Source organism: Colletotrichum abscissum, assembly GCF_030869225.1.
Source record: "Colletotrichum abscissum strain IMI 504890 chromosome Unknown Scaffold_5.1, whole genome shotgun sequence".
Lineage (NCBI taxonomy): Eukaryota > Fungi > Ascomycota > Sordariomycetes > Glomerellales > Glomerellaceae > Colletotrichum > Colletotrichum abscissum.
This window is the reverse complement of record NW_026850431.1, coordinates 902,025-927,862: the sequence shown is the minus strand read 5'-3', so window position 1 is coordinate 927,862 and position 25,838 is coordinate 902,025. Positions and strand designations below refer to the sequence as shown.

The window sequence follows — 25,838 nt, the reverse complement described above, 5'->3', positions numbered from 1 at the left end:
CTTCCTACAGCACGAACAAACATACATGTGTATCTTCTCAGATATTAATATGCTCTCAACTTCGCCCGTTGCTGTCACTCAGCAATAGTCATTACCAATCTACCAGCACTCTCTCTTCGTCACCACATTCATTAGACTCACACTCACTTAAACCTCTTTCCAATCATACACTATCAAAATGCGTGTCGCCACTCTCATCGCCGCTTGCTTCGCTGCCAGGTTCGTCTATGCTTCACCTCATCTCATTTGGTTTCAATATGACTAACCACAAACACCTATTCACAGCGCCGCAGCCCAGACGATCTACTGCTGCGTCAGCAACGATCAGGACCAGGTTGTTCCCATGGACGATCAGACTGAGAGATGTTGCCAGGCTTCTGAGGGTAACATGCAGGGTGTAAGTAGCGGATCGTATACTTTTTGCAGTCAAGACTGAAGCTAACCCTGTGGGACTAGCAACACGAGTGCGCTCTTGAAGTAGGACTTTTCGGCTTCAGCCAATGCTGTCGCCAGCAGAGCACATCCACCTGCAACTTCTGATCTATCGAGAGAGCAAAGGATGGTGGCGTAAGGTGGGATTGCGGAGGTGTGTCACATAGTTTTCGAGGCTGTTGGGCCTTGCATTTGGGATATCATACGCGACGGGTGTTGTGACATCTACCTGAAGCAACTTGGAGTTCTTGTCAGTTAGCTCATATCTTCACTAGAATTCAACTCGATTCTTTGATAGAATGAAGTAAAATTCTTCAAGCACCCAAGTTGTCCACAGTGTCCCTGTCTTATTGGTGAATGTAGATTGTTCCGATACTGATTCGTCAACTATTGTCAATAGGTGTGTGACACAAGGAAGAAGCTCACAGAGGCCAACTGCTGTTAGGGTCTAAAAGATGAATTACTGAAATCTGCCCTTCCCTCGAGGTGTACTACTAGCGCTCTATATATGCCTGAGCTGCTCCTTTGTTGCTTAGTCCCCCTCCTTATGCCCCTGAGCTATCCCTTCACCGACGAGGTCTGACCGGCGAGGCCTGACAACTATGATATGACGTTCCAGTCGTTTGCTTCCAAGGAACACCGCCACATGCCATCCACTCTTCAACGTTGTTGGATGTGCCTGAGGTATTCTTTGTATAATGGTTATGCTAATGTGGGGCAACTGTTGGGCTTTGACTGGAGTAAGGAAAGCACTCGCTCATGAGCTTACCACAAGCTGACATTCCCTACACATCACAACGAAAAAGGCCCCCATGTAACCCCTGAACTTCTCACGGCCAGTCAACTCGCTCTGAGATAGAGATGTGTCACTTTTCGATGCTGTGACGTTGATTCTAGGTTTAATCAAGAGGCCCTCCTGTTCAGGGGTGACGATGGTGCTTTGGCCTCTAGCCTAATTTCTCACAGCTCCCACGTTTTCCATGGCCGTGCCAAACTCTGAACACCCGGCTTCACCAACGCTAAAACAAAGTGATCTCAACCACATGATAAGCTACAAACTCTGAGTTCGCTGTCGCTTCTCCCCATACTTTGAGAAATTCTCCATGGTCGTTTTAACGCTAACTGTTCCAGGGCCAAGTCTCACGAAACCTGCCCTGAAAGTGGGACGGAACCCGGTTGCCACTCCACACCGTTTGACAGTCATATATCACATCTAGTGCTTGAAACCTAATCTTGCATTTCTTGGACAACAGCATTTTGTCTGCCCACGGCACTTGCTGTTTATCGCGAAATTTAAGCCGTGAAGCAAATACCTGACTTGACTTACTAACGTTTATTCCGAGTATAAGCAGAGAATCAATGTGAGGCTAAATGGGCACTCAATGCAAATTTCAAACGCGGGCGATTTGGGACACATAATACCCGGAAATCAAGACCTATGCTGTCTTCATATTCGATAATTTGAAACACCGTGATACATAAGGCGGTACACAAAGCATCTACACAAGATGGAAAATTACGGTCTTATGCTGCATAGCTCATGTTGCTCAGCCAGACGAGGAAAGCAGTGGGGAGTCTCTGGCAAATCAGCTCCGCCAACAGGCTCTTGGCATCGACGAACCAGCAGCGGAGTGTTGTTACCTTACGCAAATATAAATAGAGTACGAGGTCGTTGAAAATCCCACAAACTCCAAGTCCCATGGGTGTGCCCGCTTACTTCTGATTCAACGCTCAGAAGAAATATTCCCCGACCCCGATGCCAACCATAATACAACCTAACCCCACGATGTAGTCGTAGGCAATCGCACCGAAAACCATCGCCATCTCGAGACTTTTACCAACATTTTCCTTTCCAAAACGATGTAAATGGGCGGGGTTCGGTTCAAACATCCGTCTCCGACGTAGAAAAAGACACCATCGTAGCCTCTAGAAACGGCTTCATTAGCACTGTCCTAGCCTGGGAGCAACACCTACACCTCCAGCTACGACCTGATGACGTTTGGCTAGCCATCCTTGTTGAGTTCAGCTTTTTCGTCAACGGGCCTGGTCGTGCCGAAGCGCTGCGCGATCGTTTCGTCGTCCATGAGGGCAAATAGGACCTCGTCGTCTTTGTCGATGGCGGAGTCACCGCTGAGAACATTGACGTGCCAGCATTGACGGAGAAGCTGCTTGAATACCGACGGTGTGATGAGAAATGGGAGAGGCTGGAGATATCTGGGGTTAGCGACTTTCCAGTCATTGATCAAAGTAAGCTACCTGTCGGCTTCACAAGCGTTCCTATCACGGTTGGCAATAGAATTGCCGGAGGAGAAGGGGCGAGTGATGATACTGCTGAGACTATACTACTGGCAGGATGTGGAGGGATGAGATTGCTGAATGGTCGGGAGTCGACGAGGGTAGCTCCGTGTTCGAGCTGGTGGCTCCTGCAGGATAAGCCAGGGCCACGAGAAGGCAGAAGAAGCCAGGTGAACCTACCCAAGTTAAGTGCGAAGAAACTCGCGGAGCGCAAGCCATTATGCAGGAACCCAGTAAGCAAGCTTGTGTTGAAGTAAGGTAGTTCGAGGAAATGCCGCCGAGAGTGCGCCTGCCTCCTCGATCTCAAGATAAAGCCCATTTGGAAAGTTCCTTCCATTTGTACTAAAGTTGGAGATGTACCTGCCTTGAGAGGCAGAAGCTGTTCCTTCCATCTGTTGCTCTTCCCAGGGTCAGTGCCCCTTCCCTTCTTCCTTCTTCCATCTTGCTTCTCTTCTCTCACCTACAAAAAGGCTTCTCCTTCTCACCCAGCCTTGCCAATTTTTTCAACTCGGCGCATCACACTCACCTTGCCTTTCATGCAACTGCTTCGCCAACTCTATCCACCTCATTCATCAGTCCAGCTCGTACATCTCTTACCACTGTTAGTTCTTTGTTATACCTACCGCTCACATGCTCTTTACTTTACCTAGCTAACATCAGCCTCAGACAAACAACCATGCCTCCTAAGAAGAACTCTGACGCCGGTGCTGCCGCCGCTGGCCTCGACTGCACTGAGTCCGAGATCAAGCTCATGATCGCCATCATGGAGCTCATGGCTCGTCCTGCTCTTGACTACGACGCTCTTGCCGCCAAGCTTGGCTCCGCCAGCACCAATGCCGCCCGCATGCGCGTCACCGCGGCCGTCAACAAGCACCCGACTTGGTTCACTGGCGGCGGCGCTGTTGCCACCAACGAGGACGGTACTCCGGTCAAGAAGGCTCGTGTCAAGCGCACCCCGAAGAAGAAGACGCCTTCCGATGAGGAGGACGGCAATAATGCTGAGAAGCAGGGCCCGCCTTCCAAGAAGAAGGCACGTACTGCCAAGGTCAAGGAGGAGCTGGAGGATACCACTGCCGAGGATATCAAGCCGAAGCTCGAGAATGCTGAGAATGCTGAGACCGCCGAGGGCCAGATTTGAAGGAAGGAGCTATCACGGGGTGACAGGACTTGCACATACTTCACTTGGATTGTGGGCAGGTTCAGAGGAGCCTTGAATAGGCCGCCATCATGCCACCGTGCAATCTGTTGTCTTGAACCTTTTCAAGATCTGAACAACGCTTGGATGCATGGGGATAGCAAGGTTAAATGAAGGCCTTGGGATATTCACAGACCAACAGAATTCACAACATCGCGTTTTCAACAAAGGCCTAATCAGGCAGCGCTACTGATAAAGGAAATGCTCCATGCTTTTGTCCCTTCTGTGAAACAGGTCCACAAGATCAACGCTGCTAAGACCAAAGATCCGGTTTAAGACTCACAAGAGTCACATCCATCTACCTTGTGATAAATGCCAACACTTTTGTTTCAACCGCATGATACCTGCCAACGGCTAAGAAAGTGCGTGTTGATGCTGGGAATATGCCTCTGGATGGCGACGCTTGCACTGCCTTTTTCAGTATGAATATTGCAGAACACGCTACTCACGTTCATGAAACTTCTGCAAATATACTTAGGGTAAGAAAGACTCGAGTTTTCCGTTTGCCCACGACCTATCCATCCACAACTCCATCAACTATCCACTCATGACATGGCCATCCTGATCCCTATTTTGGTAAATGACCAGCAATGATGGATTTCATAGCAAAAGAAACATGTCTATTCCTACCTATTTATAGGGTTGATCTAGTAGTCCCTCAAAAGCCCCCGTTTCAATTCGGGAAGACTAGCATATCAATGCGTTCGCGGTGGTCACTGCCTGTCTGAGACAGCCACCAATCTGCCCTCATTATTGCGCCCTTTGGCCGCACCATATCGACTTGAATCTTGTCTTCTGGTCAGTAAACCCATCAATCGTACTAAAAGATCATGGATGACTTCTTGCACTTCAACGAATTACTGCCTTGACTCTCAAGCCGACGAAACGTCAAGATATCAAGCCTGCAATCACGAAGTTTAGGCCCAATTACTCACAAGAACCAAAAAGAGTTCACCCCCCCGGTGCTGAACTGGGGGCTACATCTCTGGTGCTCATGCTGGGACTCGAACCTCGAACCTAGCGTAGGCTAAGCCAGTCGATCAGGCTCGCCCGTAACCATCCCGCCAAACGGCAGTTTGACCTGACCTCACAGGCCTGTGAGGCGCCTGCTGCCGTTGGTGACAGGATTGGCCATGAGTAGACCTATATCCCTCTGTCAAGTGGTGTTAGCCGAAGAGGTATACCGTTGCGGTTTCTCATCAACGTCCCGGCCGCGCCTGCCATACCTCTCTCCTACCGCCACCACGGGTAGCCACCACGTGACGTACGCGAACCGACATGTAAACACCGACGCAGCCGCTTTCTTACGCGTCAAGTGATTCATGAAACGGACTCCTTCCCAAGTTTTATCTGCATAGATTCGCCAGGGATTTGGTAATCCTGAATGCTGCCTTCAAATACCAATCCACTGTGACCAACGTCTAGGAGGGAAATGACTCACCCCTGAAAAGAAAAGAAACCCCAATTAAAACACCCACGGAAAATTCTAGAAGAGCCAGTCTCATTGCCATCCAATTCAGGAAATTGGAAAAAGATGAGACTCAGATAAAAAGCAATACCTGATTTAGGGGTATCCGGACCTTTGCTAATAAGGCTTGATAGTCGCCTCACCCCGCTGAAAGAAGAGGACTCGGTCTCGACTCGACGAACATGAAGCAAGGGCCATCATCCGACGATGATGAGACATAATAGGAAAGGAGAAAATTTATGCCGCGAGCAATTACTACTGGGTATGGGATCTTATTCGCCATGTTCCTTCTCAACATGTCAATATCGAGGCTGCAGTTTGCGGGCCTCAGAGACGAGTCGAAGACTAACGACGAGAAGGAAACCAAGATGACGGGAAATAGGCGACACAAGCTGATACTATAAGACATAGCTCTCGGTACGAAGGGCCTTTGAGCAACGCGCTCGGCTGCGCCTGCTTCTTGGCTAGTCGTTGAGGTCGCGATGCGCTGCAGCTCGAGCGGAGTCCGCGAGCTGGCGCGACACTACAACAGCTACAATTTGGACCACCCAAATATCGCCTTGTTGGCTAAGTGGTATAGCGTCTCACTAGTACCTAGTGACATGAGAAGATCGGCGGTTCGATTCCGCCACGAGGCACTTATTTTGTTGCTGAGGGGCTCCATGGATGGGAATTTGGTTTGTGCCGATTCAACAACGCATTTTTTTTTTCAAACATCTTGCCTTCTTGCTTTCCCTGTTCTGGCGGGTGTAACTGTCGAAAGATCTCTCTGCCATTTCGTCTGGACACGGTAGGTTTCGCCTGGTAGGGCTGCCCATTCGCGTGCACATCCCACCCACCCACTCACAGACTGGTCGCTTGTTACACGCTGCCGCATGAAAGCCAAGACAAGGACAGCTTCTGTTCTGCTCCATCATCCATTTCATCGAAAATGGAATTGGCCCAGCCTTGCAGGTTTGCCATGTCCAACTTGTCCACAGCCGCAGGACTCCAGCAAGGTCCAGCCAGTTGTGCCAGCCTAGGCCACCACTGCCCACCAGGGATGCCGATGGAGAAGAGCAGCAGAATTTGAGAAAGCCGCGGGAGAAAAAGCCGAGCTACTACGTAGTCGCAATGGCGGCTGTGCACAATGCCAGAATCTCCATCCGCAAAACTCCATTGTGAAAAAAGTCTCAGGGATTGCCTGCTGCGCCCCTCCAGAAAGTGGGCAGAAAAACACTGAGACAGAAAGGAAAAGTCAAGCTGAGCTCGGCCTGGCCTGGTTGGCCCCCCCACCTCCTGAGAAAGCCATCCACTCTGTTCTTCCGAATTGAGTTGACAGATGGGTGTCAAAAGTAATGATTGGATGATCCACGGAGAAGGGGACAGAGTTCAATAGCCTCTGAAGTTTGGCGTGCCTTGCATATCCTGGGCGTGGCTGCGATTCTGCGACGGGAAGAGGGTCACACGGGTTCATATAGGAGCGTGCCGTGCATGCGGTATTCCCACTCTCTATGGATGTCATAAGTGCGGCTGTTATTATGAATTACTCGCTTCCGGAGTCGTGGGATTATTCTTTACGCGAGCTGGCGAAGCGCAAGTCGGGCCCGGCCTGGAATTCGAGCCCGCTCACGGGCCCGGGCATGGCATCATATCGGTTGCTTTTTGGCTTGGCCGCTTAGCCACGTTTGGGATTTTCCCATATTTCCGGATTTCTCCAGCCATCAGTTGACACCTTCACAAGTACTCATAGGCGACTATTCCACCGAAAAGAATAAAACGGCATTGCTGGAAAATCACAAAACGCCGACGGGGTAACCTGAGCAGAGAAACCAGAAACCAGCTGGGATGAAGGGTGGTCTTCATCTGTTAGCGTTTTATTAACGTTACATTGAATTTCACGTGCCTACCACGCCTACGACCACGATCCAGTTTCTGTAGTCGGCCAATTGGCTAAATCTTGGTAAAGTTGAGGAACCTGCCTGCGGATTAGTGATTATCGGCACGGTGGCCGACGTTGCTATCGGTCAAGGACCGTTCTTGTGCCAATTGATACACTAGACACTAGACAGCGGTTCATACGCCACCTGACGTCAAGTATGCTGCCGTTCTTCGCTGTCTCGGGTAAATGGCACAGATAGGTAGGTGGTAAACTGACCATCAGAGACTCCAGAGAGGGCAGAAAATCAAACCACTGACCACGACGCGGAAAAACTCGTATCCATCGCATTCTCTTGCAGATCTGAACCATTTGCAAGCAAGTCTAAGTACCTTATTATCAAAGAAAGTTAATTCTTTCTAAGTTATAAATATAAGAATATAGTTTTAATAAAATAGTATAATACTTACTTAGTACTTAAATTAAGATACTTTTTTAAGCTCGCTATAAAAGAAAAATAACTATATTATTAACTACTTACTATCGAGGTTCGTAATACTATAGTTTTAACTATAATAGTTTCGCTTATAATAAATAAAAAGTCTAATTATAAGTCCTTTAAAAGCCTCTTTTTAAGGGCTATAAGAGCCTCTGAGTTAAGTTAAAATACTTACTAAGATATTAATAACTAAACTAACCTTACGATAATAGCTTTAATAAAAAAACTAAGAGACGAACTAAGAAATAATACTAGAATTTTTATTAATATTAAGTACGATTTATAAAGCGTAATAACATAACTATAAAATATTAATAATATATTTTATATTAAAAAGACTATTATTAATATTAATAAGATAGATAGGGCCGTGTTAATATAGTACCTTAGCTTCTTTTTATTACTCGAGAATAATCGTTTTAAATAGTATTAAAAGTTTATTAAAAAGCTTTTTTAAGTACTCTAATATATCTACTACTATTTTTATAATAATAAAACTCCTAGCGCTTATATATAAAAATAAGTTACCTATTTTTAGATAATAATATTAACTTATTAATAAGCTATTAAAATTACGATTTTAGTAATCCTTTAAGGGAGAGGGTAAAATAGAAGAAAGGATAGGTAACTTATAAAAAGGGTTAAGGTTAAATAGTACGGAATTCGAGGGCAGGGTAGCGTCTATATGTACTGCGGCAATCCTCTAGTAATGCAAAACGATGGAGTTAAACAGTGTTGCAAAGCAAGTCAACTAAGTAACTCGCACAACAAGCGCGGGCAACTAGCGGTTAGCGGCACCTCGAGTCTTTATTTCGGCTAGCACCAGAGGGACAAGACACTGCCAGTTTGACACGGACAAGAGTGCACAACACTGGGGATGACTGGGAATCCAGAACATTATTACGACACTTATGACGGCGGTGGAGCCGTCCCCTGATCGCCCCCGATTATGACTCGCGCTCGGAGCGCGCGCCCGCCCAGAGAGGAAGGCCTCCCAAAGACCAAGGAATGGAATTGGACCATTTTTTCCTTTCTTTTGCTTCAGACCGTCTCTGTTGTCCGCGGACTAGTCCACTAACAGTATTGTAGACTGCAGTTCTGTTAGCAAGGAGGGGGTGGGACGGTCCCCGTCCCGAAACCCTTGGTGTCCCCGGCCATCGGATAGCTGGGAAGTCTGTCCAAGAAGTATTGTGTCCAGTGCTGTTTACTCTTTGGGAAATCTGTGCTCCTGTTTTCCTGCCAATTTACCATCTTAACTTTACTGCCCTACCTATTCGGTCAAACTTGGACTCTTCTTCAACGTTGATCGAAATTTTACGTGTATTGCGTCTTGGAAGATCTCCCGCCCGCGTTCTTCGAGACTGGACTGCTGATATCCCACCGGGCGGCCCACTACACGTTGCTCACGCTGCCCCAACGGACCCTTCGATATCGGGGATTTTGGGGGAACAGTTACGGGACCATCCCACGAGGCCAAGACCACGGTTCTGCAATCGTTTTGCGATCTGTAAGGCAGAATATGGAGTAAAGGGGTCCGAACTCGAAAAAGGATACGAAAGAACCAGAACATACATTCGAGACACCCTTGACTTGAATTGATTCTTAGTTTCATCTTCTTGTCGGAGCAAGAAGAGCAGCAGTAATCGGTCCGCTGCCATTCCTAGCAGCGCGTGGGGGAGAGGCCAATATTTCCCTACCCAAGGTACATACAGAACACAGCACTCCAAATGACGACGACGTCCGATCCGAATCCAATGACAACCCAACGAGGCGCGGCGCCTCTAACGACCGTCTTCGCGACGCCAGACTTTTGCAACTCCCTCTACTGGACAAACACAATCACGCCGCCCCTCTCGAGCGTAGTATGCATGCCCACATCATGGCATCAGGTCAACGACTACAGCTGGGGCTACTACTCCCCCGGTATCTGCCCATCAGGCTATACCGAAGGCTGCGCGTTCCCGACCTCGCTCGCAACCTCAAAGGACGGCGCCGTCGGCATGGGCGGGCCCGTCACGGTCGGCGAGACCCCGCGGCTGTGCTGCCCGACGGGGTACGTCTGTTATACCGACACCAAGAGCTACGGGTACAGCAAGTGTATTTCCACGATCCCGACGACGTCGTTTTACAATAGCGATAATCAGCCGACCTCGCAGCTGGCGCTGGTGTATGCGGTGCAGGTGCGCTGGGCGAGTTCGGATTTGAGTATTTTGGAGACGGATCCGACGGTGCCGGGGTCGACGTATACAGGGGCTACAGCTACGGGAAGCGGAGGGGAGACGGTTGCGACGACGGGGGCGCAGACGGGGAGTAATTCGATTGCGACGGCGACGGCGACGAGTACACCAGCCGGATCGGACACTGGGTCATCGGACGGAGGGGGAGGGGGTATTTCAGTTGGCACGACGATTGCGATCGCGGTTGGGTCGGTGGCGGGGACGCTCGTGCTGGCGCTGCTGGCATTCATCCTCCTCTGGCGACGACGCAAGAGACGGCACGCACAAAAGATAGCAGCAGCGGGCGAGAACGGCGGTAGCGCAGACAGCGACTCGAAATCGGACTCGGTGGCGCCGACGATGGCACATAAAGCGCCGGTGGGGAAGTCGTCTCTGGATATCATGTCACCCAGCACGGCGAGGCCGGGAACGGGCACTACGGTCGTGGGTGACGAGGCGCTGCACTCGCCGCGGTCACCGACGACGACGGCACAGCTTGACTCGACGACGGTGATGGAGATGGAGACGATGGAGAGGCCTCAGGAGTTGCCCGATACCAACGAGGTGTTTGAGATGGAGGGCGACATGCCGGGCCCGCCACTATACCGGGAGAAGGAAGGGTGGCCTCTTAGGTGACGAGGGAGGTTTTTGAGAGTGTTGTTGACCTCGTCTTTTCTTGTATGTCAGGATATACCTATTGTGGTTTACTGTGTTTATTGTAGCGCTGGAGTTCATGTAGGGATGGGTTATGGAAGCTCTCGACCCGCTTGAGTCGGTTCCTTGAAGAGCTTTCGAGAGGCAATACTCTAGAGAGCGTTACTATGCAATTACTGCAAATCAATATAATCGAAATCAATTCTACACTAGGCCGGGTTTTATGATGACTTATAGACATTTATATGCTACGGCTTTTCACGCGACGGGACGATAGATCAGCACCTACGCATTGTTTGGAGACATACGAGTCTGACTATGTGATTCATTTGCCTTCATGCTTATTCAAAACCGAAGACTCCCCAACACCCGTATGGAACATCGGGCCGACAACACCCTCAATTGAGTTCACTTCGTTTACTTAGACACTTTCCCTCGTCTCATATATTTTTTGGAAATCTTCACGGCCCCGCCACCAAGTTGAGGTGGTTGCCGTCGCTCTAACAGCCCCCAAGTTAAAGCAGCTCTGAGGATTAGGGAAACAGAGCTGTGGCGGATTTTGAACGCCGCTTTTTAAGAGCTGAACTTTGCCAACAGCAAACAGCGGTGTCCCAAAAACAGAACTGGATGACTGTGATTATGCAGGTTTCTCAGGACAATGAGATGCCCTTCTTCAGCGTATAGGACAATTCCTGGTCAGATGTAGTGGACTCTGGCGATGCTATTCGTTACTGTGACTACGCTCACACACTCACGTCTATGTCCAATAAGAAACATCTCTCGCCTCACTCATTAGCCTCTCGCAACCACACTCACACACAAATAACATCGGATTATCCCCGAAATCTAGATCCTCCGCCCCGGCCTCTCACCCAGGCAGCGGTGCCCGTTTAGGGCCGCTTAAGCATACATTCCAGGCTACCGGGGCCACTAAGATGCCTCTCCCTCCCGACGCCCCGGCTTGCCCCTGTCTCAATTGACCTCGCTCATTCGGCGGGGGCGACAGGGCTTCAGCAGGCAGAAATGGCGGGGCTTGTAGGATTCTCGTTCCAACGTCCGACATTTGGTGTTGGTTTTGGACGTGTTGGACGTCGCTGACGGTTATAAAGTGAGTGTCTTTGACGCTATTTTCACTCTTTTCTTCGCTTACTTTTCAATTACGATTCGCTTTTGCTTCATTTCACTGAGCGCCACTGAAACAAGTCGTCAACATGTCTCGGCGTTCCGCAGAAACGATGAACATCCCGAGGGGGATAGACGTCGTCAACCCTAATTACTTACATCCCCATCTCGTCATGATCGGTAGGTGCTACTGATGGATTGTGACAATGTCCTCACAATCATCTCCCAGAACCAAACATTTACAACACCATTACTCACCTCTCCATCTTCTAGGCGACGTCAACGCCCTCCCTCTAAACCTCGTAGTCAAATTCTCTTTCCTCCTCATGGGAACAGGCCACCTCTTCAGCGGCAAACCCGCAACGCGATCACTCCCACCGCCAGAAGACGAAGACGAAAAGACGCTCTGCGCACGCCCTTACAACGACTGGGCCCCGGCGCCCTACAACGCCTGCTCCATCCGCGCAGACTCCTTCATGAACAGAGCCATGACCACCGTCTCGGGCTTCGGCGACATGCTCTCCATCGTCACCTCGACGAGCACGGAGTGCGATCGCGATCTGCACCACATGAAGACCCGTCTGCTCTGCGGCGCGCCGCCCATGTCGATTGCGAGGTGGCACCAGAAGGGTTTGCATGAGCTGGATAACATTCAGCGCACGTGTCAGCATCTATGTGCTGTAGTGGATGCGTTTGAGTATCTTAACCTCCCGCATAATGAGGAGAGGATGCGGAAGGGGTGTAATGGTGTCTGGAATGCGTGTCACGACTTTGAGAAGGCGCTGAATGCGTATAGAAGGGAAAAGGGGCGCGGGGGTCCGGTGAGCGTGACGGCGCTGTGGGAGGAGTATATCGTGGACTTTTTCAGTACCATAGCGGCAAGAGCGCACGCGTGGGTAATGGCGCGGATAGGGGAGCTGAAAGAGGCTCTTCTGCTCCAGCTGCGTCAGACCACACCCGTGTCCGATGGCCCGGCGTCTGCGGCGCAAATGGAGATCCTGGACCGGTTTCACGACCTCACCGAGATAACGAACAAGGCGGATACGAAGATTATGGTGCCGTTGTGGGGGTATACCCTCCGCACTCTTACCTCTGCGGCGCCGAGGCTGAGGGATAATTGGAACGGGTATGACGGGCGGGAGCCGATGACGGCGTATCCGTATGATATGCGGCTCCGCTCCAGGATCTACGGGATTCGGTGCCGGTATCTCAGTCGGTCGGCGCAGGTTCAACGCGCGATGGAGAATGTCAGGCTGGGGAGGGAGGTGCCGGCCTTGTCTGATCCGAGGGGTTTGGAGGCAACGTGTCGGGCGCAGATGAGGGAGTATGAGCAGGCGAGGAGGGAGTTGCGAGGGGCGGTGCCGGAGGTGGGTGATGAGCCGTGGATTGCTGGTGTGAAGGGGATTATGCAGACGGCGACTCATCGACCGTTCAGGGTTTGGGGTTATATTGGGTATCGTGTGTCGTATGAGCATTCTGATGAGGAGTGGAAGGCGTTTCTTGGGAAGTTCAAGGATGATGTTACGGCGTGGGGAGAGGGTGTTGATGGGGCTGGTGATGTGAAGCCCATGTGCAAGGTGAGATGGATTGATGGGCGGGAGCATGGGATTCCCGAGGGCGACGTCGAGGCAGCGAAGAGGTGAGTTACCCCGCTGATTGGGAGTATGATGTGAGCTTGGGTTGCTGAAAAGTGGACAGACATTATCAGGGGTATAGCAAGTCTCCGGCGTGCGAGGGCTTCATGACTCTGAGCGGAGGCGTCTTTCTGGTCGCGGACAAGGCGTCCATCGATTCATACTTGCACCCAGTCAAAGATGACGCGGAACCGGTTATTCCCCGCGGCGACCTGGGTTCTTTTGTCTTGCTAGCCAAGCCGGATGACGAGGATAGGGAGGACAGGGATCCGTCCACGAGGGAGAGGAGGCCGTCTCGAGATGCAGCTGGAAGACCGACGATGAGGCGGGACTGGAAGTTCGACGGCACTGTGAGGGTGCTCGGTGCGGTCTTGTTCGACGATGTTTGGGCGTTGTTGTCACGGAACTCTGTCAAGCTGCTGGATCTGGCGAAGATGGCGCTGGTTCATCCGCGGCAGGTCTATGTTGGGCCGAGTGTGCCGTTGGAGAGGGACGGGTGGTGGACGGCGGGTGTTTGTGGGTTGGCGGTGTTTAAGTCTTTTGAGAAGTGGAAGACGTCGTGAGAGTCTTTCTCGTAGCTCTTAGGAGTTATGTAATGATTGGCCGGTAGATGGTAAAGGGGAACTTCCGCGGCCGCCCTGGTGAGCGGCAAAAAGGATGTTGTTTGAGACGAGATATCCATTGAAACCCTTGTAATAAACACGTTTCCGTCTTCTTGAAAATCTTAAGCTCTATTTCGACACGTCTTGCTCTAGATGAGGGCCGTTGAGATAGCATAGGAGATCACGAGCTGGGGGCGTTCATCGTGATGTCAAATGAGAGCGTGTGTTTTCTTGTAAGCGATTACATCTGCATTGAGCTGGCGTCACCATACACCTTGAAAGCCAATTATCCATACCGCTATATCGCGAGAATGCTCATCTCATTTCGAGATTGATAGGAAGTCTCGAACATGAGGCGTGCTTCAATCTAGCAGGCATTGAACGCTGTGAAACTCACATGAATGACGCCTATCTTAGCCTGCTGTAAGTTTCCGCATTGGCAGTAAGCTTAAATGAAAGCTCCACCAGGTTCAAGGCACAGCTGCCCGGACGACTCACCTGTCCCCGTTCAATGGCACTATTGGCGCAAAATGTACCAGCCGTTCTATAAGTGTCAATGACAACTCAAGCCATTTTGATCTATTATATAGAAGATACGACTGGGCATATTTCGTTTGAGGCGGGATACGTCGTCGTTGTGTAAGTAAGGTACTCATGAATCGTTGCGACAATTGAGATCCTTACTGGCGAGAGCAGCCTAGCTGTAGCAACGGGTGCTACTTTGAAAAGCCTCGCGAGGTATTGATGTAATTCCAAATTTCTGGTATTTCACGCCTGAATGTTGCGTAATGTCAATTCTTATAAGTGAATACGAGGCCATGGGAAGTTCATCCGTGAGGGGGAGGCAAACATCATTCATATTTTGTGAGTCAATGTGAGCGGCATTGACATGCTAAAGCGGATCTCCGCAATGAGGCGATTTAGGTCGCTCAGCGCAATGGCAGGGAGGTCTCCCAAACGGTGGCGGGAACCACTCGCACATGTACATCGCGACGAATCATCCATCTTGATAATGATCAGCAAGTCTTATGAGCCTGCTTATACACAACTCATATCTTGATCTTTTTGATTGAAGGCGCCATGATCACCTTGAACAAGACGAAATACGAACCGCATGGTTGAACTTGGCCAATAAACTAAGAATCCTTCCCGACGCTTGTTTGGGATGACCATTTTTAGGACGCGAGGAACTCCGTCGCTGCAGCACAGCCCCCGAGCTGAAGCTGACTGAGACCCTACCAGCCAAAAGATGATCAGTTAAGATCTCCCGTATCCCTTGAGGCTAAAACTATCAGTTCTACCGGCGCCTTCACAGTTTCGTCTGCGTCGTAAACGCTGGGGTTCCAAGTGTTGATGGCTTTTGCATCAACCACATCGCAGGCAGCGAAACAAAGAGCTTGACAATCTGGATCGAACACGACTGAAGGTAAAAAAGTCACCGAAATGGATCATTCACCATCAGAGCCAGTCTCACCTGGTCGGCGGCATCTCATGCGCCCGTTGCTGCTCGTTTTGGCGTTCATCTTCGCCCTCTTCGTCGCTCTCGTCCAGATCTTGACTCTCACGGCCGGCACCTGGGTAATCCGTGACAGCAACGGTGCCCAACGTCTTGGGCTGTCGAGCCTCGCTACAGTGGAGGTAAGCAGAAGGCTCCCCTTGATCATCGCGAACTCTTCAACATAAACTGACCCTCACGAACCCACAGTTCGACGGCATCATCGCATCACAAACGAACCCAAACACCTACCTCGTAACAATGCACCAATTCGCCGCCTCCTTCGCCTATACCTACCCATCCAAATCCCTCGCAGGCACTCTCGACTCATCCCCTCACCTCCCCTACGATTTCGGCGCCGTCGCTCACGCCCTCCGCCTCCCCGAGTCCGAATGGGCATGCTACCACTTCGCCCAAGACGCCTGCCAGAACAACCCCTTCCTCAGCGCCTTTCGCAAATCGTGGCTCATCCTCCCCACCGCGACAGCCAACATCGCCCTCGTATATGCGCTCGTCGTGGTATCCTACCTCTTCGTCACGGAGCTGCTCATCGCCGTGCGGCCGAGCTGGTTGCGATGCCAGTGCTACTTCTCATGTATCAAGCGCGTGTGTCCGTGTCCGCGCGGGACGAGAGCGGAGATTGAGGCGTTGCCGCCGGTGTTTTGGGATCGGTATCGCGGGTGGTGCTGGTTTATGTTGCCGGCTGCGGCGTTTTTGCCGGCGTTTACGTTGGGAGGGAACGGGATGCTGCTGAAGGAATATGTTAACCGGCCGAGGGGTCTGGAGGGGGATGTCAATGGGCGGTTTGGGACGGGCTTTGTGATTTTGCAGGCGCTTTGTTTCGCGGCTTCAGTTGCGGGGGCTGGGTGTATGGTGTTGAGGAGACGACTGGGAATGAGGAAGAGTTGGATGGAGGAGCAGGGTGTTGGGTTGAAGAGAGGGGCTTGAGTCGATTACTGGCGATACCCAGGGATAGAGAAAATGTGATGATTCTCCTGCGTCTGGTTGAATAAGAGCATCGAACTCTGATCCGATCCGATGCCGCGCCGGTCCGGGAGAGAAACCGGAGCTCCTGGGTGGAGCGTGGAGCCAAGAACCCGCAGATTGCCCACTTGGGGCCGGCAATGTGACGATCGGCACCGGTCCACTGCGTCCGATCCGATCCGATCTGATCTCTGCCACACAGAGAGCATGGGGTTGCTTGTCGTCCCGTAGGACATGAGTACGCCTCTCGAGCAGAAGTTTTTCCACTTGAACAACCACACCATTTCGAACCAAGCCTCATCCCCAGTTCACAGATGGAAATGTCTCACTAGCTCATTCTCTGGAGAATGGGCCGCGACTAATCTGCGACTAACCCCATTGACGAATCATGGCCTCATCATTCAAGTTGGTCCCTGCCGATCGGTTATGGAACGTCTAGTAGCTCCGCAAGCGCGGACCGTTCGCACCATATGCTGATGTCATTGCCCACATGAGAAGCTGTCATCGATTTACGCCTCGCATGAGACACCATGGAGCGAAAGAGCTGGTCTTTGGATGATGCCATGGACTCGTCACAGGTAGCTCAGCAAAACAAAGCTGAGCTCTGAGCTTGCTCATTGATACAAGCTGGACAGAATCCATACTCACCTCCCTTACCTTACCTCCATCAACCCTTCTTCCAATCAATTTTTCTACGAAGGAAGTTTGCTACCTCAAATCACCACAACTACACAACTCACAATTCACACCTCGAACAAATTTCACATAATGTCCCGTCAAAACTACGCAGTCCCCCTAATGGGCGCAGCAGCCCTTCTAGGAGGCGGCATCTACTACGTCCGCAAGCCCTCTGCAACCGCAGGCGACCCTGCCCAACAAATCGCAAATAACACAGATAACTCCCGCCCGTCTTCCGACGCAGTCGCAGAGCAGCGCAAGAAAGCCGCCGACGCGAAACGCGACAATGGCCTCGGCGGCGCAGGCATCGGCACCAACACGGGTGCCACCGGTGGCGCGGAGCTGAGCACCGGCAATCGAGGCGGCAGCAGCGCCGACCGTGATACTCCCAAGGGTCCCAAGGACAAGTTCCCCTCTGACGCTGGGGAGATTGGAGGCGGACCAGGAAGGGCAAACTCGAATACCCGGGCGATTGAGACGCATGGTCCTTCTATGACGCCTGGGTCGAGTACATTGACGGGGGCACTGACTGGGAAGAGTAACGGTCCTAGTACCTCTGGAAGCAGTGGCAGTTCGGGAGAAGGCATTGGGTCCAAGATCCAAGGGTTCTTCACGAGTTCCAGCAAGAGCAATGAGAAACCCAGGCAGTCTCCAGTCGATACCAAGATTGTGAGCCACTCGCCTGATACGCCGACGAACCGTGGTGGAAGCCCCTGGGATAAGGAAAGGAGGGACGTGGTCAACCACAACCGCTCCGCAGAGTCATGATTTACGTATGGGTATTGCATTTGTATCATAATTATCAGCATTAAGAGTGAGGTCATTTGCGATCTCGTTAATTCAATCATCAAAACTTCGCACCGAGCTTCTTCTCATCCTTCATCTGCTGCTCGTCAACCACAATGACAGCCTTGCCGCTCATCTGCCCCGTGTGCACAAGCTCAACAAGCTCATGAATCTTGTCCAAACCATGAAAGACATTCGTCTTGAGCTTGATCCCATTCTTCGCAACGTGCTCCATCAACCCAACGCTCTCTTCCCTTGAACACAGCAAACTCCCCTTCACCCTCACATCCCGAAATACCAGTTCCTGGAACGGGATCTTCACCTCATCAGGCTGCGCAATCTGCACCACCGTGCCATGCATCTTTGTCACCGCACAAGCCAGAGCCGCAGCCGAATCCGCATCAGACAAGTTGAGCGTGGCATCTACACCCTCCCCTCCATTCGCAGCATCCTTCGCTTCCCTCACAACATCTTCCTTCTTCTTCCTCGCGTCAAGAACCACATCCGCGCCGCTCGTCCTCGTCAACTCCAACCCCTCGTCCCGCGCATCGATGCCAATGACGCGCAAGCCCAAAGCCTTGGCAATCTGAATCCCCAAATGACCTAGCCCGCCTCCTGACCCCAGGATCGCAAGCCACTGGCCCTCCTTCAGCCCAGCCTGCACCACACCCCTCCAGACCGTCCGTCCAGCACACGCCAGCGGAGCGGCACTGAGAAACGAGACGGCATCCGGGATCGGCACGGTAGATCGCGCGTCGACCTTGACATACTCCGCAAAGCACCCGTCCACATGGACCCCGACGTGGCCCTCGATGCGGCTGCAATACTGCCGAAAGGTCTCTGGTGCAGAAGTACAGTCGAAGCAGGATCCGCACGGGTGAAGCGGGAGACCGCACATGACTCTATCGCCTACTTTGAAGTTGAAGTCTGAGGATGCGGACGCCGAGCCGACAGCGACGACGGTGCCGGAGCCTTCGTGGGATGCGGTGCAGGGGAGGGATGTGGCGAAGATGCCGGAGGAGACCATGCTGTCTGTGTGGCAGTAGGATGCGACTGCGATTTTGACGAGGAGGTCGTGAGGGGCTAGAGAGGTGGGAGAGGGAACGGGGATTATTTGGATTTCGTAGGGGTTGTTGAAGGATGTTACGCGGATTGCTTTCATTGTTTTGGGGATCTCTGTGGTAGCCATCTTTGCGGGCTTGGGTGATTGAGTTTCGATCAGGCTGGCAAGGTTTTGAGTGAAGGCAATGGTTTGTTGGTCTTTTCGTAGTTGAGTTGGTGTGCTTCTCTTCTGATGATTGATGAGTCTTTCGTATGGTGTCGTCAAAGATGTGATGACGTCGAACCCTTGAATGGTTCAAGTTTGTTTAGCCTCCCCCGCCGGATCCAAGGCGGTCCGAGGCCGACTATGCTGGGCTAAGGTAGGATGTCGGATCCGATGGTTCACCATGGATTTGCCGAGTTTGATGGTCTTGGAGAAGGCGACGTCGTAACCTTAATTCTTCTGAGCTGCGCACCAAAGTAACATTGAGCCGTCGGACTCATACGGGTGGTTGAGGGCCTGATAACATTGCTTGAAACCTGGGGTGCCGAGATGAGATATTCGGGCAACGCCCATCCCTGGTATAAAGAGATCATCAGATCTTAATCTCAATGATGAATGCCGTAGAAGGTTAATCACCTCTAAGCGCCTGTAGCTCATGGATGCTGATCGCGCGGGTCGTCGATCAGACGTAGTGGAGGGGGAAGGTAATGACTGACATATGGTAGTATAACAAAACACTGTAGTTGCAATAGCATCATGGCAGAATCATCACAAGCTCGAAGAAGAATCAGTTTGAAGTCACTGTCCATAAGTGAAGACAGCGGTAGAGGCAGCAGAAGTGCTTACGTGCACTGTGATATATATACGCTCGGCTCGGAGGAGTATACGCCATCGACTCCGAACAAGCCCCCAGGGGCTGAAGTATGTACATGAATCCAAGTTTTATGTACTTGAGATAAGATCTTAATGAATATGAACGGGGAGAAAGAGTGCATTTATCGCAGGAGAGCGTGGACAGTGGAGTTGTACGTGTCGACACAACCGCCGAGGTAGGTCGACGTCAGAGAAGCAGTCGTGTTCTTAGCAAGCGCGGCGAGTGCAGTGGTGCCGCACTTGAGGCCGAGGACAAAGGACTTGTGAATAGCATCGGCAAGGAAGGGCGCGGTGTGGGTGTGGTCGTTGGGGTAGTTCGCGTTGGTGGTGGTCGCGCCGAGACCCTTCATCGCCTGGGCGGCGTATTCGCCGTGCGGGACGAAGTAGTAGCCCTTGGAGGGGCCGCCGAGCTGCTCAACGGCGAGCCTGGGTATTGGTGTTAGTCTCCAGTCTGATGGTTGTTTGGATGATGAGAAGGTTGAGGGCTTACCAGGCGTAGTAGAAGAAGCGATCGTATCCGAACTTGTAGGTGCCAGTCTCCCAGACGTTGTTGGGGGTCGCGGCAGCGATGATGACCTGCGAGATGAGTGTAAGCCAGATACTCATGTGAGATCAGAGATCCAAGTCGGTGATCATACCTTGGCACCAGCAGCGTTGAACTTCTTGGCGGCATTCTTGAGGTACGCAGGGTACGTGAGAACAGTCTCGGCAACACCACTTCACAACAGTCAGCATCGTCTTCTTCATCACGAACCCTAGCAACCCAGCAAATACTCACTTGTAGGTAGTCGAGCAAGTCTGCGCACCATCACCAAAGCAATCCGTCCGTCCGTTGTCGGTAGGCGTAAGCGAGCCGCCGTCATTGTGACCAAACTCAATGACGACCCAGTCGCCTGACTTGACGAGCCCAGCCACGGTATCGAAGCGGCCCTCGCGGGTGTAGGAGCGCGCGCTGCGGCCGCCGATGGCGCGGTTGTCGACCTTGGCCTTGCTGGTCGAGAAGGAGTACTGCAGGAACTGGCCCCAGCCCTCGGTGCCGGAGCCGCCGCCGCCCTTAGCTGTGGTACTGTCGCCGCAGAGGTAGATCGTCGGGACGGTCTGGCGCTTCTCGACGGACTCGGCGTCGGTGGGGAGGGCGGAGGCCAGGCCGAGGAAGCCGGCGAGGAGGGCGATGTTAGTGCGCATCGTGTCTTGTTTTGAGAGAAGGACTGTGGGTGAGGTAAAGAGTGACAGGGTTCTCCGGAACGAGCGAAGGGATGTGTATGTGTCTCGCGAGAAGATAGGGTGGAAGGCTTCAGACTGGGGGAAGGAAGCTGTGCCTTATAGCTTATAGGAGAGCGACTCTTAAGTGACTCTTGACAAGCTTTCCGTCAGGGCCGGGATACGTGGGAAATCCCATCTTCCAGCCAATATTAACTAGAGTCTAGTGCACCCCCTCGACCCCGGTTCATTTGTTTCCAACGATCGCCTACACGCCTCCTCAATATCGCCAATGTGGAAGAACACCAGTTAAACTCGACGAGGGTGGTTTCCACTCGTCCGGGTGACCGGGTCCTCCCCATCTCGGTCGAGTCCTGGGCGAGACCACAATAACGGGAAAGCGGCGGATTGCTCCAGCGGTAGACCACCGGGGGGCCGGTCCTCGTGGTGTGCCATATAGAGTAGACTTTTACGTTAGCGAGCGGCTGCAAGGCAAGGAAAAGACCAGCAATCAGACGAGCCGCAGGCTCGCAGCGGCACTTGAGGTCACATCGGGGCTCCTCTCCGCCCCGCACACGGAGGACGGCGGTGCTGCTTCGTTTCGAAAGGGGCCTGGTGGCTGCATTCCTCGAATCTCCGTCGCTGGCTCATCTCTCTGGTGTCTGCTGCATGGACGGATCACAAGTGAAAGACTGCTCAGATCGACTGTCATTGAGTATACTTAGTCCGTCTGATTGTTAGAGCATTATCACAACATTGCTACTGGACAGGAACCGAGCCACTCAGATGGTGTACAGCGTCCAAACCATAGACATCCCTTACTCCTCTCCACTTACGGCTAACCGATGGCGCAATACAATTAATCTGGTTCAGTGGTTGCTGTGTGCTAGAAAGGGGCGTTGGAGGGGAGGTGGGCTCTGTCTTTCGTGTTTCATGACGTCCGTCGTCGAGCAATGGAAATCTCCGCCAATCGCGGGCTCTCGTCGTTGAGGTGGCCCGTCCTCAACATCGTGGAGCACTGAGAGTTGGACCACCGACCACGCGGACTGAGGGCGGAGTATGGAGCTTCCAAGCTGGGATGTTCCCAGCGGAGAAGCCTTGCCCTTTTCGGCGACTAAATACGACCCGAGTCGCCGTACACAGTAAGTTGAGTAATACTGGTGAGATTAATGAGGGAGAGAGAGCAATAGCTCGTCCCCTCTTGTGGCCCGAGTTGAGGTGTCTGGTGCCTCGTGGGAAAGATGAGTGATGCGACAAACTGATAATGACCCCCCCTAGTTGAGGTGAGAGTACCGTGCACGGCTCTAGCCTAATATAGTTAAAATATATAGTTGAGATGAGAGTACCGTGCACGATCTAAGCCTATAACGGCTAGGGTTAGAGGTTAGGGTGGGGCTTGGGTTCGGGTCATTGGCTAGGATTAGGGTCATGGGTAGTCTTCGGGTCTATAGAGTATGTATTTTTCCGTTACGTTCAGGCGAAGTGCACGGGACTCTCACCTCAACTAGGGGGGGTCATTATCAGTTTATGTGTAGACTCGGAAAGATGGCGCGAGGAAGTGAAGTTAGGTCGAAGAGAAAAAGTGACTAAGCTGAGTCTAACCCCGCGTTGAAGTGCAGAACTTCTTCCCCTTTCGAACGGGTCAGCCGACGGGAGCGCTTGTAGGCTGGCTCAAGAGAAGTTGTGACGACGGAACCATTCGCGCCGTGCAGTGTGTGCCTTGTTCCTGATGTTCCATTCTTCCAGAATGACTGCCCCAATGCAGTGGAAAGTTCGCCCAGACGCGGGCCCAAGACGGGATGCCGGCACTTGTTTTTGGGCTGCTTGCGCCGTACTGAGTGGAGGGGGCGGAAGCTAGATTTGCTGAACTCGTTTAAAAGACGGCTAACCGGATTTCCAAAGGGTTTTTGATCAGATGAACATGGCCGTCCTACCCGAGGAGACTGCAGTCTGCTTATTGGTGCAAATTGTTCTCGGTGCAACGTCTGAAGGTGTCTCCATGCTTTTGGGGAATCACGGCAGGGGTCATCCTGAGGGTTGGCAAAGCTTAAACGAAGAGCGCGAGTCGAGGCATCTGTGCGAATTACTCCGTGCTTGTGTTGCGCGCTGTTAGCGCAAAAGCTTGTCATGGGAGAGAGGGCCAGTCAAGGCTTCAGAGATGAGAAGGGGACAGCTGGGGGGTTGGTGATGGTTTTCCGTTAGTGTCTATGGTGTCATCTGTGCTCTCATCTTGTTGATATTTCTTATAAAGCAGACGAGGTCGATAGCCTGGTCTAGATGCTTGTTGCGATGCCTGGGTGGGAATTCGCGTTCGGAAATTTGGTTACTTAAAAAGGTTGAAACTGGGGTAGGGTCCGTAGGGAGCTTAAAAGCAGATTGCAGGGCGAGCTGCGATGCGCTGCGGCATTACGGGAATAAGAAATCCCTATCGGTTCGACTCACCTCGGTGAATCGGTGAATCGGTGGCCAGGTCGGTCTGCGACTCGGTACGGGTCCGGTGACCGGAGGGGTGACCGGAGGGGTGACCGGAAGTTGGCCGCTTTCCCAGAAGCTCAGGCCGGGCCTGGAACTCGAACATCTGCGTGCTTTTCTCTATAGCGCAGTGCAAATGTCGGCCGAGAAACATGTTGTAGGTTACTCTGGCACCTCCATACAAGTTTTGGTCATGATGAGTACTTTCCGCTTCAGGAGCAAGGCGGATGGTGTCATGGACACACATTTCCATGCTAAAGGGCCGATCTCGTATCATAAGAACATTGAAACAAGCGCAACTGTAGCCGGATGACCGAATTTGAATGGAACTAGACCTGCGATAGAATCGAATTGATTTGAGAACCTTGAGAACCTCGAAAATAATCGTGAGGGAAGAGATCTTTTCCCACCGTGCGCCAAGCGTACTCACCTAGTTTTCACTCGGTGGTTTCTGTAGGCAAGATCTTCAGATCCTGGCATTGCGATTCAACTTCAGGAACAAATTCTGGCGAAAGATTGAACATATGCATCCAGATGAGGCCGCTCAACGACAGACAATACACAAAGATCGAGGGTAGAAGCTAGTCAAAGATAAGTCTGTCCGATCGTCCGAATGTCTATGGTCATCTGCATCCCTGCTAGTGTGCCGCATCGCCGGGTCGACCCCATAACCATGTTTTCGGGATCAACCATCCGTCAATTCTCAACACACTCATCGACTAGATACATAAGTAATATCTCACACTCACACAAGGAAACTGCTGGCCGATGGATTTCGAGGCTGACTGGAATGCGCCTCTTCCAGCAAGGGGCCCTGCGGTTGCCAGGGATGCTCATTGCTGACATCTTCGCACTGGGGGCGGACTGCGGCTGGCGGAGCTGAATGCTTATCGGAATGCTCATAATTGGCCAGAATACGGCCACAGGAATTCTTGCACCGCGCCGGGAAACGGGTGCCTGCATAATGGAGCTGATGGGACCATTCTTAAAGAATCCGGCGCGGCCAAACGAACGTTGGTTAGCCTGACTTCAGCGTTTTTTACCCCTCGACTGACAATCGACCTGAAATCTTGGAAGCCGTCATCAATCGCAGTTGTCGTATAGAAGAGGACAGCACTACCTAGCTTGGTATCAACGAAGAGCCGAAGAGTCGAAGAAAAGCACGGAAAGAGCACACAAACATCCCCGAAAGCGACGTTAAAAAAGGTGCCATCATGGCGCCCACGGACAAGATCTCGCTCGAGTTCATCACCACCGGCAACGTCTGGATGCATACCGGGATGCAAGGTCAACCCATAGAGAACCGCAATATCGCTCTCCGCTTCCTCCGCTCCTTCACCGGCGACTGGATTGGTCCCATGCCCCTTGGTGCATTCCTCATTCACCATCCCAAGGGTCCCATCCTCTTCGACACGGGCGTGTCAACACACTGCACCGAACCGGGCTACTTCCCCTGCTGGAACCCGGTGCCGGGCATCCTCAACAAGCTAGAAGTTACAAAGGAGGACGGCATCGTGAAGCAGCTCCGGAAACGCGGCATCGAGCCAACGGATCTGCAGTTTATCATCATTAGCCACCTACACCACGATCACGCCGGCGGACTGGAGGTTCTTGCTGTCGAGGCGCCCGATGTGCCCATCTACGTCGGCGGAGAACACTGGGATGCCTTTGGGAAGCATCCAGTCTATGCTGCTATGCAAGGGTGCACGCCGGACCGGTGGCCCAAGGATTTCGAGCCGCGGATCCTTGATTTTGAGGAAAAGCGCGCTGTCGGGCCTTGGGGTCGGTCGTGCGAGCTTGCGCCGGGCGGCACGATTGTCGCGGTCGATACGCCGGGCCACGTGCCGGGTCACATCTCGTTGATTGTGGTGGGGGACAACGACGATGGGAGTAAGACGAGGTATTTGCTGACGGGAGATGCGACGTATGCGATTAGTGTGTTGGATAAGGAGGAGCCGGATGGTGCGAATAGTGATCCTGTGGCGGCATTTGAGAGTTTAAAGAAGATTAAGGCGTATGCTCGGAGCCACGATGTCGTTGTGCTGCCGAGTCACGATCCGGATACGCCCAGGTTGCTTAGGGATAAGGTGGTATATCGGCCTGGAAAACATTAGATGGGTGTTGTAGTACTTATGACAGAGGAGATAGCACAGCTGTAAGTTATAGGAAGATAGACCGAATGTGGGACTCAAGAGTCAACCGAACGTGCAGCCTTCGATTGTAGGATGAGATGTGAGAAATGTCTATACTTTGTGGTATGCTCATAGTACAGGACGATCTAGGCAGAATTAAAGATAACAGAAATACTCGAGCCATTCGGCATGACATCA

At 52.0% G+C, this 25,838-nt stretch overlaps 10 protein-coding genes across 10 annotated transcripts; 7 read left to right on the top strand and 3 right to left on the bottom strand.

Annotated features, from left to right (window-relative positions):
* Positions 1–178: 178 nt before the first annotated feature.
* Positions 179–540, top strand: CABS01_02810 (uncharacterized protein; the record flags this gene model as incomplete). The annotated part of the gene is made up of 3 exons (XM_060536188.1): positions 179–219; positions 286–397; positions 457–540. The coding sequence occupies 3 exons, from the start codon at positions 179–181 to the stop codon at positions 538–540; spliced, it is 237 nt and encodes a 78-aa protein (XP_060394100.1).
* A 1,895-nt stretch (positions 541–2,435) lies between these two features.
* CABS01_02809 (uncharacterized protein) lies at positions 2,436–3,265 on the bottom strand (the record flags this gene model as incomplete). Its single annotated transcript, XM_060536187.1, has 2 exons — positions 2,436–2,636; positions 3,254–3,265. 2 exons carry the CDS (start codon positions 3,263–3,265, stop codon positions 2,436–2,438), a joined length of 213 nt encoding a protein of 70 aa, XP_060394099.1.
* Positions 3,266–3,403: 138 nt separating this feature from the next.
* Positions 3,404–3,865, top strand: CABS01_02808 (uncharacterized protein; the record flags this gene model as incomplete). Its single annotated transcript, XM_060536186.1, has 1 exon — positions 3,404–3,865. The coding sequence occupies one exon, from the start codon at positions 3,404–3,406 to the stop codon at positions 3,863–3,865; it is 462 nt and encodes a 153-aa protein (XP_060394098.1).
* A 5,609-nt stretch (positions 3,866–9,474) lies between these two features.
* On the top strand, positions 9,475–10,599 carry CABS01_02807 (uncharacterized protein; the record flags this gene model as incomplete). The annotated part of the gene is made up of 1 exon (XM_060536185.1): positions 9,475–10,599. The coding sequence occupies one exon, from the start codon at positions 9,475–9,477 to the stop codon at positions 10,597–10,599; it is 1,125 nt and encodes a 374-aa protein (XP_060394097.1).
* Positions 10,600–11,828: 1,229 nt separating this feature from the next.
* CABS01_02806 (uncharacterized protein) lies at positions 11,829–13,936 on the top strand (the record flags this gene model as incomplete). The annotated part of the gene is made up of 3 exons (XM_060536184.1): positions 11,829–11,919; positions 12,013–13,378; positions 13,438–13,936. 3 exons carry the CDS (start codon positions 11,829–11,831, stop codon positions 13,934–13,936), a joined length of 1,956 nt encoding a protein of 651 aa, XP_060394096.1.
* Positions 13,937–15,418: 1,482 nt separating this feature from the next.
* On the top strand, positions 15,419–16,418 carry CABS01_02805 (uncharacterized protein; the record flags this gene model as incomplete). The annotated part of the gene is made up of 2 exons (XM_060536183.1): positions 15,419–15,613; positions 15,681–16,418. 2 exons carry the CDS (start codon positions 15,419–15,421, stop codon positions 16,416–16,418), a joined length of 933 nt encoding a protein of 310 aa, XP_060394095.1.
* An 804-nt stretch (positions 16,419–17,222) lies between these two features.
* On the top strand, positions 17,223–17,900 carry CABS01_02804 (uncharacterized protein; the record flags this gene model as incomplete). Its single annotated transcript, XM_060536182.1, has 1 exon — positions 17,223–17,900. The coding sequence occupies one exon, from the start codon at positions 17,223–17,225 to the stop codon at positions 17,898–17,900; it is 678 nt and encodes a 225-aa protein (XP_060394094.1).
* A 79-nt stretch (positions 17,901–17,979) lies between these two features.
* Positions 17,980–19,107, bottom strand: CABS01_02803 (alcohol dehydrogenase GroES-like domain-containing protein; the record flags this gene model as incomplete). Its single annotated transcript, XM_060536181.1, has 1 exon — positions 17,980–19,107. The coding sequence occupies one exon, from the start codon at positions 19,105–19,107 to the stop codon at positions 17,980–17,982; it is 1,128 nt and encodes a 375-aa protein (XP_060394093.1).
* An 851-nt stretch (positions 19,108–19,958) lies between these two features.
* CABS01_02802 (GDSL-like Lipase/Acylhydrolase) lies at positions 19,959–21,021 on the bottom strand (the record flags this gene model as incomplete). The annotated part of the gene is made up of 4 exons (XM_060536180.1): positions 19,959–20,262; positions 20,327–20,412; positions 20,475–20,553; positions 20,615–21,021. The coding sequence occupies 4 exons, from the start codon at positions 21,019–21,021 to the stop codon at positions 19,959–19,961; spliced, it is 876 nt and encodes a 291-aa protein (XP_060394092.1).
* Positions 21,022–24,722: 3,701 nt separating this feature from the next.
* On the top strand, positions 24,723–25,622 carry CABS01_02801 (metallo-beta-lactamase superfamily protein; the record flags this gene model as incomplete). Its single annotated transcript, XM_060536179.1, has 1 exon — positions 24,723–25,622. The coding sequence occupies one exon, from the start codon at positions 24,723–24,725 to the stop codon at positions 25,620–25,622; it is 900 nt and encodes a 299-aa protein (XP_060394091.1).
* Between the last annotated feature and the right edge of the window lie 216 nt (positions 25,623–25,838).